At 45.4% G+C, this 17,753-nt stretch overlaps 1 protein-coding gene across 7 annotated transcripts in view; it reads left to right on the top strand.

The window, feature by feature from the left end:
- Window positions 1-17,753, top strand: part of CC2D2A (coiled-coil and C2 domain containing 2A) — a 114,362-nt gene that overhangs the window by 29,670 nt on the left and 66,939 nt on the right. For all 7 annotated transcript variants that reach the window (XR_012501493.1, XM_074350013.1, XM_045508695.2 and 4 more), the window contains 7 exons: window positions 161-262; window positions 1,005-1,181; window positions 4,360-4,522; window positions 8,591-8,727; window positions 9,881-10,012; window positions 16,067-16,276; window positions 17,232-17,338. Coding sequence is in view for 6 of the 7 variants with exons in the window: in XM_074350013.1 (XP_074206114.1) it covers window positions 161-262; window positions 1,005-1,181; window positions 4,360-4,522; window positions 8,591-8,727; window positions 9,881-10,012; window positions 16,067-16,276; window positions 17,232-17,338 (1,028 nt within the window). In the remaining variant the exon portion in view is untranslated. The remainder of the gene's footprint in view (window positions 1-160; window positions 263-1,004; window positions 1,182-4,359; window positions 4,523-8,590; window positions 8,728-9,880; window positions 10,013-16,066; window positions 16,277-17,231; window positions 17,339-17,753) is intronic.

Below are 17,753 nucleotides of genomic sequence, written 5' to 3'. Positions count from 1 at the left end.
TCAGCAAACCTGAACCTTCAAATATATTTGAAATTTGTAAACATTTCATGAGATGCATCAATGGTCAGAAGATAAGCCTTTTGAGGGTTAATGCTTGCTCTAGAACATCCTTAGTTTCTCTATTTAAATGGTGTATCTATCATTTTTTCCACTTACATAGACAGGCAGAGAGGTACAAAGGACTCAACTAGAAGAAGACTCCCGAGCTTACTCAAGAGTAAAGTTCCATGACTCGGCACGAAAAATCAAGTCTAAACCCCCGGTGAGAAATCCTGTCTTTTTAAATTATGCTTGTTTTAAATTATGCATACTTTACATCAAATAGTTTGTTGATTTGTTTGTGGTTTTCAAAACTATCCAATGAGAGATGACTATGTCCATGAGTTGACCCCTACTGCCATGGACTATGTAAGAAAAAAGTATGAGAAGTGATTCCCACTTTTGAAATCCTGGAATCTAGCTGGAGAGATGAGAATACTGCCTGACTCGGGGAAGGGAGATGCCTGGAGGGGCAGGAAATGTTTATGATAAGACTCCTTGCTCAGCTGTACAGTTGCACCAGCTTTTATTATGGGGAAAAGGGGCTACCAACTCAAGAAGAATCAAAACAAACCAAAATATTGTCTTTTTTTAAAAAATGTTAAACATGTTGCTCATAATTAAACAAAAGTATCTTGCGCTGTTCTGTAAAGTATTGAATCCACTTTTTGGCATTTTAATCATCTTTTTTAAAGTTTTTACTGCTGTAAATAATATAGTTACATGTTTGCTGGAATGTAAATAACTGCTGATTTATAAAAAAAAAAAAGTGACTCATTAAAGCTACTTAATAAAGGAGGCCTGTTGCACCTGTTAAAGTTGATTACCTTCAACCGAGGTAATGTGCTTAGGAAGCCTAGGGTGTCCCAGACGTCATTAGCACCCAGCCAGCTGTCAGTGAGCCGCGTGGAGCTTGTCCCAGCCCAGATTATTGAAATTCTGTTGCTTGCTATACTTCTCGGCAGGTTCCGCCTGGCTTCCCTTCTGCCGAGGAAGCCTACAACTTCTTCACTTTCAACTTTGATCCCGAACCAGAGGAATCAGAGGAAAAACCAAAAGCAAAACATAGAGATGGAACTAACCAAGAGGAGAAGGAAGGGGAGGAAGAAGAGCCACCTGTGCAAGAAGGAGCAGACAAAACGGTATTTAGTTCTCTGGTGGGAACCAGGACAGGGATGAAGATGATGGTGGTGGTGGTGGTGATGGTGGTGATGACATCCTAGCCAGGAAGAAAGCGGCTGAGGACAGACTCATCACCACCACATAGAACCGTTCATCCATGTCTTAGCTGAAAGCAGTAGGACTACTAGGTTCACATGACTTTCTGAAGCCCTGATTTCATCCCATAATTTGGGCAATGAGGGCCCTGATTAAATCCGTCCATCTTTCCTTTGTGGGAAAGATGAAAGCAGAACAACGTGGCTTGCAGATTTTTCTGGCTGGATTCCACACAAGGATTAATATTCATTTCACATGCAAAATATTTGCCTCTCTGAGGCAAATGCAACCTAGCTCTCTCTCTCCCCACCACTTTACAGGTGAGCATCTTTTTGCGCCCCGTATCACACCCCCGCGACAACTCACATTCCTTAATGGTGGGTGGCATGTGTGAGATAAAAGAAAACAGGCCGTTAAAAAACGGGCAGAGGACTTGAATAGCCATCTCTCCAAGGGAGATATAAAATGGCCAATAAGGACATAAAAAGAGACTTAGCATCACTAATCATTAGGGAAATGCAAATCCAAGCCACAATGAGGTGCTGCTTTACACAAAGCAGAATGACTATTATAAAATAGATGGTAGGTAGATGGAAGAAGGAAGGAATGACGGACACAAAGAAGGAGGGAAAGAAGGAAGGACGGACAAGTGTTGGCAAGGATGTGGAGAAACCGGACCCTTGTACATTGCTACTGGTGATGCCAAGTGATGCAGCTGCTATGAAAAGCAATCTAGTGGATCCTATAAAATTCAAACATAGAACTACCACACAATCTAGCAGTCCCACTTCCGGTGTATACCCAAAAATTTGAAAGCAACCACTCAAACAGATATTTGTACACTCATGTTGATAGAAGCATTATTGACAATAGCCAAAAGCAGAAGCAATCTACCTACCCACCAGCAGGTGAATAGCTACATACAATGTAGTCTATACATACCGCAGAATATTATTCAGCATTAAGAAGCAAGGACATTCTGACATACGCTGGACACAGATGAACCTTGAAGACGGTGTGCTTAGTGAAATAAGCTAAGAGGACAAATACCGTTTGATCTCACTTCCATGAGGTACCCAGAGTTGTCAAGTTCATGGAGAAAGACAGCAGAATGGCGGTTGCCAGGGGCTGCAGGGGCGGGTTTCAGCTGGGGAGAATGAGAAAGTTCTGGAGAAGGATGGTGACGATGGCTGTATGGCAGGCTAAATGTACTTAACGCCACCAAACTGTACACTTACATATGCTTAAAACGATCAATGTTACGTTACTTATATTTTACCATAATAAAAAACAGTAATGGAAGCACATCAGCATTTGTACAGTTGACCTATTTCTGGACTTACCTTTTACCACTTTCTTTGAAAAATGGCTCCCAGAAAGGTAGTTTCTCACCCAGGCCTATGAAAACTCGGCAACACTTGAGCGTGTTCTGTAATGATTGTTTTACAAATCCATGTTCGGCTCGTTCTGGCTCAGGACCTCCCTGAGGTGGCAGACAAGGCGGCCCAGGCTGCAGGCATCTGAAGGCTTGACTGAGTCGGGGGGCTTTGTGTCCGAGGCAGGTCATCCGTCTGCCCAGCAAGTGCTGGCTGGTGGCCGGAGGCCTCAGCTCAGACATCCCCGACGAGCTCCCCGAGTGTCCTCATGACATCACAGCTGGTTTCCCCAAAGCAAGCGATCCCAGAGGGAGCAAGGAGGGAGCCAGGGTGCCTTTTATGACCTAGTGTCAGAAACTACACACCGCACTTATATGTTACTCACAGAAGCACGTCCGCACAGCCCACGTGGAAAGGGAGGCGAGTCAGGTCCCACTTTCAGGAGGCAGGACTGTCAGCAAGTTTGTGGGTTTCTTAAATCAGGACCCCTCTCTCCAAAAGCCACGTGTCCCTGGAAGCTCCGTGCTCCTAAAGCTGCCCTTTTAAGTCATGCCTACTTTGAAGCCGCTCCCCTGTAGCCAGCAGTCCGGGCTCTGGTCTGTCAGACGCTTTTGTAGTCTTTTCGTGCTCAAAGTGGATTTAGTCTTCCTGGTGGAGGGTTTGGGTCACCTGCGGGTCCCATCGCTAGCTTCCCTCTCCTGCCTTCTCTGCAGCTTTATGTCTTCACTCACCGCAAGGCAGAGGTGGAGGGCGAGCAAGAAGGATCACACACTGACACGAGGCGGTGTTCCTCCTTTCACGTTTTTGACGTTTTCAGCATTCTCTGTCTTCAGATTAGGCGGAGAGTGTGGGCGCCACGTAGGTTTACCTCTCCCTGATCATTTTGCGTATCTGGGGAGGAAATATTAGGAGGAGGGAAGTGAGGCTACCTCCGTGGGCTTCAGCTCCCTGGCAGTCTCCACGGGCTCTTACAAGGTGGTGATCCTAAATAATGTCAAGTTTAAATTTTTAAAAGAAGAACAAGAAGGAGAAAGAAAAGGAGGAGACAGGGAAGAAGGGAAAGGAGAGAGGAGGAGAAAGAAAAGGGAAAAAAATGTTTGGAAAATATTCAAACTAAATGAACATACTTCAGCTGACATATGTGATGTCAGGCCCTGTGCTTGGAATTTTTACATACATCATTTAATTTCATTCTCACAAAACCCTAAGAAGTAAGCTCTATTAATATCCCTGTCTTACAAGGATCGGAAGGGCAGGTTAGTTTCCCTGCAGTTGCCCAGGCAGCGTGCGGTGAAGCCAGGATTCAAGCCCAGGCGTCTGCTCAGAGTGTGTGGGCCCCGCACTCGGTGCATTTGCCCTGGGGTCGCTGCCAGGGGGAAGGTTAAAACACTACACAACTTATGAACCCAGGCTCTTTAAGTGCCAAAGACTCAGCACCCTCATAGGAGGTCAGAGTCCTTGAGGTTTCACTCGCTTTGCTTAGCATATGTCTTCTGACCACAGCCCATTCTGATTTTGACATTCTTGAAATATGCAGAATAGGGAAAAATAAAGCTTATTAAATATGAAAGGCCATACAGTTTTATGCTTTCATTCGGAGAAACGTAAAAGGAAAAGGTAGCTTTATTGTAGGATATGTCGTCTGATGCATTTAGTATCTTTGATTGTTCTTCTAAGTAAATTAATTATCTTTGCCTGATTGTTTCTTGTTGTTGATGTCATGCAGGGTGAGGAGGAGCTCCTTGAAGGCAAGGATGCTGAGGATCTCCTGCTGGGCTTAGATCACACGGATGCAGATTTTGTGGCAGTCAGACCAGCAGATTATGAAGGTGTCCACGTTCGGCTGCAGATGGAAAAAGAACTCCTGTTCACACCCAGTAGGCTGACAGGTTCGTGCTCTTTTTATCTTCCTGCTCAGCACAGGCATCTTCATTTTCCTCCAAATGAAATCTGGCTGGTGTACAAGGATGCCCGATTTCCACAGCCAGTCCCAACTTCTAATCTGATTTAATAATCTGGAAGAAATATGTTCAGACAAAAAAATGCAGAAGGTGAGAAAATATCCATTCAACAACACTTGTTGGTGGGAGAGCAGAGGAAATGCCAGGATGCTGTGGGAGCCCCTTCACCAAATCCGTGACCAGTTCTGGGCACTGAGAGCATGTGAGACTCTCAGATTTGGGCCGTGAAAAGGGAAGACTCTGTTTCAGCCTCTAGTCACACTCGGCACTTCTAGACCACTTCTGTGACCAGTTGGGAGGGTTCCTTCCTACACTGACCAGTTCTCCAGCACCAGCACTACAATTCAGTTCCGACACTACCTGGGGTTAGCACAGAACCCACAGAGGAAGGGCTCAGTCCCACAAGACTGCCCCTCCTTCACGTGCCCACCACAGGGTGTGGGTCCCCAGGTTTCTCACACTTCCGTTTGACTCTGCGACAAATCAGGGGTTCCCATGACTTCCTCTTCACGTTCAATAAGTTGCTACAACAGAACATAAAACTGGTTATAGTTACTGGTTTATTCTTTATACAATACAGAATATGATAGAGGATACAGAGGAAGAGAGGCGTTGGGCAAGGTGTGTGGGAGGGACGTGGAGCTTCCATGCCCCCTCCAGGCACACAGCCCTCCTGGCACATCCACGCATTCACCAGCCAGGAAGCTCTCTGAACCCCTTCAGTTAGGATTATTATGGAGGCTTCATTATCTAGGCAGGATGGAGTAAATCGTTGCCTTTGGTGATTAATATAATCTCTAGTCCCTCTCCTGTCCCAGAGGTGAAGGTAGAGAGATGGGGATGTTGGGGGTCCCAGCCGTCTGCTCTCATGCTTGGTTCCCTGGCCACCGGCACCCATCCTGATGCTATGCCGAGACTCCCAGGGCTTGAGATGCTGTGCGCCCGGAGGCAGGTTGACAAAGACTCCTCCCCCATGGGGCCATGGCCAGGGTACCAGAGCCGGGACCATTTGATTAGCTCCTAGGTGTAGCTCCTTGCTTCTTCTTCTCCTTCTTCTCCTCCTTCTTCTTCTCCTCCTCCTTCTTCTCCTCCTCCTCCTTCTTCTTCTTCATGGAGGTACTGGGGATTGAACCCAGGACCTCGTGCATGTTAAGCACGCACTTACCCCTCTCCTTACTTCCTCTCTCTCCTGAGTCTCCCTTAGCTCCTTTTTCCCCTGGAATTGCCTTTCCTCCTGAGAGTACCTGAGGAATCCCCCAGTTCCAATATTTCACACCCAACAAGGCAGGGCAGCCCGAGTCCTGCAGGAGAGCCCCTCAGGCTGGGAAGGGGGCCTGTGCTTACCTTACTTGGAGGTTGGCTCTCTTTTCATTTGTCATGTTCTGAGTTCCAATTAAATTATCTAAGTTCTAATTAAAGGCTGAGCTATGGGTAGACTATTGTTTTGTTTCGATGGGTCATTTTGAACCATCTGTGTTCAAAGTATCGGAATTTGTTGGCCATCCCAGGTTTCTTTTAAAGCAGGTGGCTGGCCAAAGTGTGCGACAGCTGTAACTTTTCATGATAACAATAGTAATAATAATAGTGACCGTGTTCGGTGCGCTCACTCCACCAGGCACCTTTCTAGGTGCTTGATGCCAACTAACGTGGCCCGACCAGGGCTGGGGAGGTGATCTTTTCAGGCCCATTTCACAGATGAAGGAGCAGAAGCGCAGAGAAGTCAGAGCTCTGGCCCGAGACCACATGGCTAGCAAGGCAGGCAGGCTTGTGATGCCGGCGGCCCGCCCCAGGGGCCACCCGCCTGCACCTGAGTCCTGATGCTTCCCGGGGGAGAAGCACTGCAGCTGCCCCGGCCAGGGGGGAGCTTCGTCACCTGTGGATTTGCTCAGAGGACTCGCTGTTAGACCTCCCGGAGCCTACCCGGGTCGGGGACAGGGGTTAGCCCCCAGGGGCTGGCTTAGACAGGGCCAGAAGCTGGGAGTCGGCAGGGCCGTGGAAGAGGCTTAGGGGATCCTGGTTGCACTGCGCCTGCTCGGAGCTGGGAATCGGAGCAGATCCGGCCTCCACCCTGCTCTGATCCACAGGGAGGGCCCTGTGAGGAGGCGGCCGTGGGGCCAAGCACACAGACCCAGCTCTTCCTTCACGAGGTCAGACCTTGAACATGTTCATCTATCCTCAGGTGCCTCACCTGAAGCCAGGGGGAGATGAAACCGTCCTGTAAGATGACTCAAGGCTTTTTTTTTTTTTTTTTTTTTTGAGAATTGAGGGGATAACATGACTGAAGTGCCTGTGTTGTGACTAGCACATAGCAGGGGATCAAAACTAATAACTTCTAGATGGGGAGAGCATAGCTCAGTGGTAGAGTGCGTGCTGAAGCATGTCTGAGTTCCTGGGTTCAAGCCCCAGTACCTCCATTAAATAAATAAACCTAATTACCTCCCCCTCCAAAAACAAACAAAAACCAAAATGGTAAAAAAAAAAATTTTTAATTAAAAAAATAAAGGTTACACTCCATCTATAATAATAATAATAACAACTTCTAGTGCCATTGCTGTTATTCTTGTTACTGCTTAGAGAATGGTCACCAGAGCAGGTGAATTCACTCCAGACACACAGGAAGAAAACATCAAGATTTCTACTTACGTGTATTTTCACTCTCATCCTTTCCTGGTTTAATTCTGTACGTGCAGTAGTACATGCATTTACTGGCCGAGTGCCCAGGAATGTTTTGACGACAAGTTCTGAAGACCACTGGGATAGTGGTGGTGTGGTGTCTAGACATGTGAACGGAGGGGTGGGGGACAGAAAAAAGAGTAAAGCTATTGTTTGCTCCTCATTTTCTGCGGACCTAGAGATAGGTTTTTCTAGGAATCCTGGGAACAATATTAGTTGTGTTTTGCAGATGGGTCTGGGGTGCAGTGTGCCCAAACGGCCACACACTGGAAAATGAGCAGATTCGGGGTTTGGTGTGGTTTCGAGTGAGATCATTATAAAACTGGATTAAGTCTCTCAACTGTCATGGTCAATTCCCAAACGACAGCCTGACCCTCAGGTCAGCATCTGCTGGCTCTCCCGTAGCCCACTGTGCCAAAGAGCGGCCCACACGTGCTTTTAGAATCGGGAATCTGCTCCATCACTCCCAGTGCAGGGCCTTCAGTGATCCCAGCCTCTGGACCAGAACCCAAGCTCCTCCAAGACCTGCCAGCCTCCGCCTCCCACCACCGCACCACTGCACTCCCGTGTTTCTCCATTTCCCACTCCGTCGCGCACGCTCTTCTCTTGGGCAGACACACACACTTGTCCCATCACCTTCCCTCTCCACCTTCAGCTGTCTGCAAATGTAAGGGCCTTTCTCCACTGCTGTGGCTCCAGTCTGTCGCCCGCCCGCCCTGAGTTACTCTCACCGCTGTGTTCTCTTCACCTCACCTATTGCTCTCTGTCTCTGACATTTTGTCCAGTCCTTCGCCTACGGCTGCTGCCTGTCCTCCCACTGAGTCCGCAGAGCGCCGGGCACGGGGAGGCTCTCCGCAAAGATCTGTCCATGAACCAATCAAAGAGTGAGGGAATATGTGAGGTCACGGTCACATTGCCTCACATAAAGCTTTTTAATTTACAAAGCACTTTGTCATGCATTACCTCGTTTAATTCTCCCAAGAACCCAGTGAAATAGATATTATCACCCTTTTCTCATCTCCTGGTCCAAATGCATTCCACTAAAGAGCAGAGTCGCTCCTTCGATTTGAGAATCCCCTCCTCCCAGTGTATGAGCCCCGCGGGTCGGTTAGGTGTTAAGTTCTTTCATGATCCTACAACAGGATTCTGTGGGTAAACACATGCATCTCTTCCTTGGTTCTGCTTCTAGAAATCAGCTTGAAGCATTTGAAGCTTCCAAGCACATAACTAAAATCTGCAGGTGTGGTTTTAATTCACCAGATTGCGGTCTGAAATGCTTAGGTGGGCACTAACGTGGCTCGCATTTATTGGTGAACTGTCTAGTGCCTACGTATAAAAAGCTTCCTGAGAACGTGCAGCCCAGATACCTGGAAGACGAAGGCCTTTACATCGGGGCGAGGCCGGAGGTGCCGCAAACCAACCAGAACATCATGGAGAACAGGCTGCTGACTCAGGAGCCGGTGAGCACTCAGCCCCTGCTCCCAGTGCAGCCCGTGAGGGACTCGCAGAGGCTTTTCCCTGAGGGACCGTCACTGCAACCTGGTACTCCTTTCCTCCTGAGGGTGTCTACAGAGTGGGTCCATTTTTTTTTTTTTTTTTTTTTTTTTGGTCCTCAGTACGTTTAGTGATCCTCAAGCAACACAACCCTCTCCACTGCTCCAGTCCCATCTTCTGGAAGCTAGATTCAGGCTCCTCCTGCTAAATCAGATATTGGCAGCCTTTTCCCAACTCACAGAAAATTCTTAATTGTCCAAAGGCGGAATGTTCTCAATTGTTTTTCTCCATGGTTCTCTTTCTTAAATTTTTGATGAATAAATAATCCATTTTTCTTAAGCACTCATTTAAGCTTTTTCTTAAACTTCTTTTGGTGGGGAGGGGGTTGAAGACTATACCTTAAATTAATTGTGAGAAGCATTAGTGAAGACTCAACTTCTTTTTTTTTTTCTACTGAAGTTCAGTCAGTTACAATGTGTCAGTTTCTGGTGTGCCGCACAATGTCCCAGTCGTGCATATACATACATATATTCATTTTCATATTTTTCCATTAAAAGTTATTATGAGGTATTGAACATTGTTCCCCGTGTTATACAAAAGAAACTTTTTAAAATCTATTTTTATATATTGTGGCTAATATTTGTAAATCTCAAGCTCCCAAACTTACCTCTTCCCACCCCCTTTCCCCAGTAACCATGACTGTTTACGACATCTGCAAGTCTGTTTCTATTTTGTAGCTGAATTCATACTGCCTGTTTTCTCTTTTTTCAGATTCCACACTTGAATGATCTCATATGGTATTTTTCTTTCTCTTTCTGGCTTACTTCACTTATAATGATGTTCTCCAGGTCCATCCATGTTGCTGCAAATGGCATTATTTTATTCTTTTTTATGGCTGAGTAGTTTTCTATTGTATAAATACACCACAGCTTCTTTATCCAGTCATCTGTCAATGGACATTTAGGTTGCTTCCATGGAAGACTCAGTTTCTGATGGAAATAGAGACTTTACAAGCAGGGGTAGGGAGGAGGTGCGTGAAATGAGTATGTTGACAGAGAATGGCCCTGCAAGTGCTGTTTATTCTGTAAACCATATTCTGTCGGTCTGTGTGCTCCACAGGGGAGGAGATGGTTCGGAGATGATGGCAGGATCCTGGCTCTGCCGAACCCCATCAGGCCATTTCCTTCAAGACCCCCAGTGTTGACACAGGAGCAAGACATTAAGGCAGAACTTGAAACACTGTATACAAAGGTAACCCCACCCTCCCCATTTTTAATACAGGAATTTGCTTGAAAGTACTTTGCTTTTTGAATAGCTTGGAGTGGTGAATTTGCAGCATTCTAGAACATCTTGTTTTAAATAATTCACTATCTTACACATAGAGAACAAACAGCAGGCATATTACATGTAAGTGTGTCTCCTGCCCTCACCTAATCCCGTCTTTAACAAGGAATGAGTTTCTCTGGGAGGAATGGCTAAGTCAGCATCTTTTTTCACATTCCCGAGTGAGCAGCCCTTATTTTTCCTCTTCTCTCTCCGTCATCTCATATACTGCAGGATGACTTCCCACTCACTGTCTCTTTATTATATAACGGGAGATTTTCTGTCCTCGCAAATCCTTTTTATGGTAATTTCCTCAGCTCGGGTACCACGCTGCCTGATTTAAGCCCCAGCTCGGCAACTCACTGGGTGAACTTGCCCTCCACCCCTCTGTGCCGTAATTTCTTTCTCTCTTTCTTTTCTATTTTTAATTGAAGTATAGTCAGTTTTCAATGTTATGTCCATTTCTGGTGTACAGCATAATGTTTCAGTCATACATATATATACATATATTCCTTTTCATATTCTTTTTCATTATAGGTTACTAAAAGGTATTGAATAGAGTTCCCTGTGCTATACAGTAGAAACTTGTTGTTTATCTATTTTATATATAGTAGTTAGTATCTGCAAATCTTGAACTCCCAATTTATCCCTCCCCACTCCCTTTCCCCCTGGTAACCATAAGTCTGTTGCAATTTCTTCATCTGTAAAATGAACATCATATTAGCATCTGCCTCCTAGGATTGTTGTGCAGACTGGTTGAGATAGCACATAAAATGTCTTCGAACAGAGCTCAGTTGAGTGCTGGCTGGTGTCGAATAGACAGTCACCTGCCTTCACGATGGATTGCCTTGCTCTTGCTTTCCTGAAGTGTCAAGCAAGGATCACCTCCTTCAGAAACCCGTGTAATCATGGATTTGTAACATTCCAACACTGCTCAAGTAAGACAGGATGAGGGAATGTAATGATTCTATACAGCTACAAGTGGGGTGATGAACAGAGAAGACAGTGGTGCAAGTCAGAGAATCTGAGCAGAGTCAGGAAGGCCTACCAGGTGGTGGCTTCAGGCCTCTCCCTTTACATCTCTGGACCTGTTTCCTTCATTGAAAAATCCTCCTCCTCATCATCTCTACCTCATACCATTGTGAGTATTGAGATGATGTGATTTAATTGTGCATTTCTATAAAATATTATTGCAAACAAATATTGATGAATGGCTACCTTGTGCAGAAATGTGACCCTGGGAGTAGATTTACAGAACAAGCATAAACCTAAGTCCCAGTTCGTGAGGGATTTATCATCTATTGGCTTATATGACAAAGATACATGATATAATTAGTGATCGAGATAGTATCAACTTATGCATATATTGAATAATCCATCAGTTTATCTCTTCACCCATCCATCCATTTCAGCATAAAACACTGATATAATGAAGCACTAAATTATGGGTTAAAATTAGAAAATAGCAGGATAATTACTGTGGAAAGTAGGATCTTGAAAGAGCCAATTAATCTTATGTCTCCTGCGGAAGTTCTGAGCTGACTGGGAAGTGCACAGGAATCAGAGAGGGAGGCAGATTTCAGTTGCCCTAAGGGTGAACCTGGACAAGGGAATGCCAGTGGGACCCAAGGCCAGTTGGGCTTCCTGCTCTCTCTGCGGTGAATTATGTCCCCCCGCAAGCCAATTTCACCGGGTGAGCCACCGGTTACTTTGTCCAGCAAAGAACCTGGACCAAGGGCTCTCAGGCTCCAGCCGACTCTCCAGTCACATTCCTCCTGTTCTTCTGGGGATGGAGGCAGTGGGGTAGGAGAGTGCAGAGAGCACAGGGGGTTTCCTCCCAGGATTCTGAGAAGGGAGAGCTTCCTATCTTGTGGGCAGAAATAGGACAGTAGAGGAAGAGGATAGTTCCACTAAGAGGAGCCGGTCACCCTGCATGAAAGAGCAGAAGAAGTGAGTGAAGGGAGAGACCTAATGGGGCTGATGCCTCCCAGGGTCGTTTTACAGAGGTTTAGGCTTTGAACACAGCAGAGCACGGAGAAGCCGTGCAGGTGCCTAGGAGGGAAGCAAAGCGCTTAATCAGAGGGCCGCGATGCTATGCTTACCTCTTTGTTTCTCCAGAACAGGTTGCCTATTCATTGCACTGTTGATTTGTATACCTCAGTCTTTTTTTTTTTTAATGTGGTCATGGAACCCTCTGGTGATTCAAAACACATTGCATTTCTTTCAGAATTAGTATTTTTACAATTTTATTTATCTACTGACTTTTACCTTTTCTTACATTTATTCATGTCTGTCTGATGCCAAGCCCATTTTTCCCCACTGGTCCATGTCATAGGCTTGCCTTTAAGAAACAGGAAACAGTGTTAACTTCATACGGCCTGTGTTTTCAATCTAATGTCCAAACGTATCTTACATCTGGGAGTTTGGAGACGATGCAGGAGCAGAGAAATTGATAAACAGGCAGAGATGGCTTTATTCATAGATTGTTCATCCATCTGCTCTCTCCCTCCTCCAAGACCCTGAGAGTAACCAGGGGCAAATACTGTTTTGTTCCTCTTCTAACCCTAGCGTTTAGCAGGAAGCCTGGCACGTAGTACACTTCAACAAAAGTGTGAATTGAGTATCATTTAAATGATTCAGCTGAGCTGAATGAATCTAGAAGAAATTCCTTATTTTCTACTCCTTTCCTTAACTTGGCTGTCTCTCCTGTAAAACTGTAGCTGACCTAGCACCTGGCTGAATCCTGGCAAGTAATGGAAAACCTAGTCAGCGTGCTCCATCAGGTACTGGAAATTCCTGGAGCCGTCAATGGAGCCTTGATGAATCACACCTCAGAGTTCCCAGGTCTGATAATTAATCAGATTAATCCCAGCAGGATTAACCAAACCCATCCCTGACTGGAGTCAAACTTGATTGTTCTTTGATTCAAAACGCTAGACTGCCGATTCAGATGCCAGATTGCATGCCCTCCCATTAGATAAATTAGGAGGTTTATTTAGAAGGAAGTTGACAAATACCAACTTCTTCATTGAACGTTTTCCTTAATTGCAGAGGGAAAAAAGTAGTTTTTAAAAGTGAAACATTCTGCTGCTTCTAAATTGAGAGTCTTTTTTAAAGCCCATTAAAGATAGAGAAACGCAAAAAGAAATTAGATATCGTGCAAAGAACAAAGGTAAACTTCCAATGAGAAAGATTGCAATTTAGTATCTCTCAAGAAGTAAGTAACCCAAAACTAAAAATTAAAACTGCCAAATAGGACATTGCAGGCAGAACGTAAACAACATTATGCAGTTTGCCTTAGCGTGTTGGCAAAGGAGGTTTAGGGTTAACACCTCTGACAGTTTTGGTTTTCAGTTTTCAGCTGAAGACTGAGGGATCAAATCAGTTTCAAAATTAAAACAACACACCCTATAAATACTGTTTATTCTTGGAGAAATTGTTGCTACTGTCGTCATGACAGTTTTCAGTGTGCAAGAAAAGAGAGCAGATACAACAGAACGAAAGACAAGGAACGAGGGGTCTTACTCCCTAAAAGGAAGGGAGTTGGGGTGTTTTGAGCAGCCTAACCCAGTGATCACCAGGAGTCCTGGGGGCTTTTTACACTTGGTTGAGCTGAGCTCAGGACAGAGACAACCCGTAATCCGTTACACATGGGCTCATGCAGGTTTGGGGAAGGAGACGCGAAGTGCAGCTGGCCTAGGTAACCCTACGTGTAAATGGAGCCATGCTACCGACACTACGTACTCATTCCAACAAGAGTACAGGCTGGAACCTGAGGGCCACACCCTCAGTGACCTCAGAACTCTGGAACCCGAGTAAGAGAAAAGGCCAAAGCCAGAGCCAGCAGGGGCCAAGCAATTAGAGTGGAATTTTCCATTAAGTCTGTACATTGAGGTTTAGTTGTACCTGTCTTTGTGAGGTGGGAATTTTTTAATTTGTCCAGGTGGTCAGGGTGATCATCAGACACACAGTCGACACATGCAGATTGAAAACTTCCAATACGAATGCAGTTATAACTGAATACTTTTACCTGAATGAAAGAGAAAAGAGATGGGCGGTCTGAAGTGTGAGGATGTTAGTGTCAGAACTAGTGCTTTCGTAAGTTAGGAAATGCCGGTGGAATATGACCCCTGTAGGTATGGTCTTGCCTCCCTGTAAATCCAAATGAGAGTCAGGTCAGCACATTTCAGAAGGTTCTGAGGTGTGTCAGTCCGTTCCTATTCGAGCCTGCCATATCTGTAAACACATCCCAGTTGTAGAAGAACATTTTTAAAATATACAAAAATCTCTAGATCTTCTCATCAAAGACAGACAGAAGTGTTGTTTTATGGGAGAAAACTTGTTATTTTATGAAAATATAGGCTACCCTGGACTGCAGTCCTGTAGGAAATCACAGGACAGCACAAAACAACAACACATTTACTGGTAAACAAAGACTCACATGTATGTGCTTTCCTGAAAATGCAAATATAGGTGCCATTTCAATGACTAGTAGTAACTGAAAAGCAGATCACACCATATATCAAAGGTGAATGTATTTCCGTACATATACATACACACTCACACACACAGTCTGGACCTCCCTTTTCCGTCCCCAAGATGATCGAGGATTCTAACTCTGAAGCCCCCTCTTCCGGGTTCCCACCCCTCCCTCTACACATCTCAGGCTTTATCCTTCCTGCCCCACATTATAAAGATCAGATCACAGGTCCCCCCTCTAAATCTGTCGCTGCTTAGAAACAGGACCATCACACTGTAGACAACCAACCACTCGTCTCTGTGGCGTGAATGAGATGACACATGCGAAGTGCTTCACGTGATGCCTAGCGACCCGCAAGGTGCCCGCGGGAAGCTCTTCCTCCATCTCCCATTTCTACGATAGAGAGACAGAGGCACGGACATGCGCAGTGACTGGCCCAAGGCTCCAGAGCAAGTTAGAGGCAGAGCCAGAGCCAGAATCCCAGCCTCCCGGCCCCAGTGCAGCATTTTCACGTGGCACCGTGAAGAAGATTAAATGGTGAGATCACTGAACACGTTACCCACAGTTTGTGAAGGGTAGAAGTTTCACCTCTGACCAGAGTAGTTGCAACTTCCATTTAACCTCGTAACTTGTAAGTAATGCTTTCGGGCTGCACAATCTTACACTGTCATCTTCCAGGTAACATGAGATAGCTTCCCAAGCTCCTCTCTGCAAACAGGGAGGATCGCATCCTCTCGGTGTCTGTGATGAGGAGAGAACACGGAGACAAAGGAAAAAAAGACACCTTGGAGCTCCCCAGCCTCAAAAACTAGACTCCCCAGGAACAGCAGAGATCAACATAGAATATCTTGATGACTTTAAGGAAGAAAAATGGAGATTTATCTGACACGCTGTACACCAAGCAATCCAGGAAAGTCCCGGTGGAAATTTCCACTCCCATTTTCTGCACACTCAGCAGCTCCATGTCCCTCTCCCTGTTGCTCTGCAGGCGGGTTTTCCTCTTCCCCAGGAAAACTCGGTGTCAGCAGGAAGCTCGGTGCAGTAAGTTAGTCCCTGGCTGTTGTCTACACACTAAAAACTTCTCCACATAGAGAATATATCTATGATCCAAATAATGATCAGTTTGGACTAGAATCTATGCTTCTCTCATTAAAAGAATTTCAAGGTCATCAGCTGCAAAACCCAAGATTTCCAAGAAATGGGACAGTCACATGAGAAAGATGAGGACTGTCACTCAGTAGAGATAAACTCCAAAACACCTAGGAAAGCAAGGTGGAAATGGTTTCTTTTCTCACTCCTTGCCTTCTGTTTCACTTTTCAAGTGTTCAGAAAAGAGCAGCCCCTGAAAACGGCAGGGAACAGGGAAGGGAGCATCGTTCTCCTGGCTCAATCAGGGCAGGAGTTATTGTGCATCTGACTTTTCCCACTGCACATTAGCTCAGTGTCTCGTAAGGGTTTAACTGTGTCTCCCCCCACCCCCTCTACTCTGCTCTCCTCGGCAGGCAGTAAAATACATCCACAGAAGTCAGCATATGATTGGATCTGGAGACCCTCCTGGAAATTTCCAACTGGACATTGATATTTCAGGGCTCATCTTCACACATCATCCCTGTTTCAGCCGAGAGCATGTTTTGGCAGCCAAGCTGGCCCAGTTATACGACCAGTACCTTGCAAGACGCCAGAGAAACAAGGCAAAATTTCTTACTGATAAGGTACCTGTGATCTCTTCCACGCCGGTTGTGATGGGGTTGGTTCATCTGAGGAGCCCAAATAACAAAAATAGCTTCCAGCAGCAAATGCTCAGCAAACGCCTTTCTCGCTTCCTCTGTCTAGAATGTGCTATGTTGTCCTCCCTAGAGGCAAAAGAAAGGATACAACAGTGTTTAACGTGTGCAAATTCAGTGGCATACACTTGGCTTAAAGAAAGATTTGTGCAAACAGACAAGTGATCTCACCCACCAGGAGTGGGTGTTGGGTGGAAGGTACGGGGCTGTGTCTTGCTTAACGTGATCTCAGGTGCTGAGACCGCTCATGGCTTGAGAACCTTTCTGCCCTTAGAGATACTCTCATTATGTGTAATTTCCCCTAACATGGTACCTAGACACAAGTCAGTTGTTTCAGCTGACGCTCAAAGAAATGGCTGTCCATCTTGGATTTACTTCTAACGTGATCGTACCCCGTGGGAGTTCCATGGGTAGTTTTGACTGTAGGCAATTTTAGTCTTACGCTCTGACTTTAAAACCTCACTGCCCAAACAAGAGATAACTCCACAGTACCTCCTCTTACGAGTCTATAATTTAATGCTTCCTTTATATCACAAGAATATCACTGTATGTCCAGGTCCCAGAAAGGCCCCCTCTCTACCTTGAAAGAAAACTTATTTCTGAGATGCTAGAGTAAAAATAGCATTTATCGCGAGCAGCTGGATCTGGGCCACAGAACAAGGATGGACACACACTGTTACTTATTATTCCTTCTTTTTTTAAAGAATAGAAGCAAAAGCTCCCTGTCAAAGTTCACTTTGGTGAAAGCGTGGAGACAGCTGGATGCTTGAACATCCATTTAGTTTTCTGGCAGCATTGGTCCTGGAGAAGTGGGTGCGTCCAAGAACATTGTAGTAAGGAGTAGGACTTCTAACTCAAAATGGGTATCCATATTTTTTTTCAGCTCCAAGCTCTAAGAAATGCTGTTCAGATGGGACTTCATCCAGCAAAATCTCCTAAGTCTCTGGAAACAACCCCAAAAGCCATCAATGAATATAGATATGAAATTCGGTGAGTGAAGTCTGTAATTATAACTACTGCTTTTTTTTTTCCTGTCCTTGTTGAGAGTTTATTTTCCAGAGTTCTTCTGAATGCACTGAATACATGTGAAATTAAGCCAAATGAAATGATAATGAGACGTCCATCAAATTAACACCAAAGTTGAATGAGGACATGGGGGTTCGGGGGTTAGGGTAACTTGAACTCTCTGCTGGTATAAACAGAGAGGAGAGAAGAGTTGAAAATTCCCACAGTCTAGGACCCAGAAATTCTGCTTCGGACACGTGTACACTGCTTCAGACATGTGTGCACAGGCCCACTGTGGATTTCACAGCATCACTTACAAAGCTAGAAATAACCCCAAACCAGAATGAACACATCAGCTTTAATCTTATAATGAACGTCCATACCACAGTTAAAATGACTC

The sequence above is a fragment of the Camelus bactrianus genome, chromosome 2 (assembly GCF_048773025.1).
Source record: "Camelus bactrianus isolate YW-2024 breed Bactrian camel chromosome 2, ASM4877302v1, whole genome shotgun sequence".
Classification (NCBI taxonomy): domain Eukaryota; kingdom Metazoa; phylum Chordata; class Mammalia; order Artiodactyla; family Camelidae; genus Camelus; species Camelus bactrianus.
This window is presented reverse-complemented; position numbering and strand designations above follow the sequence as displayed.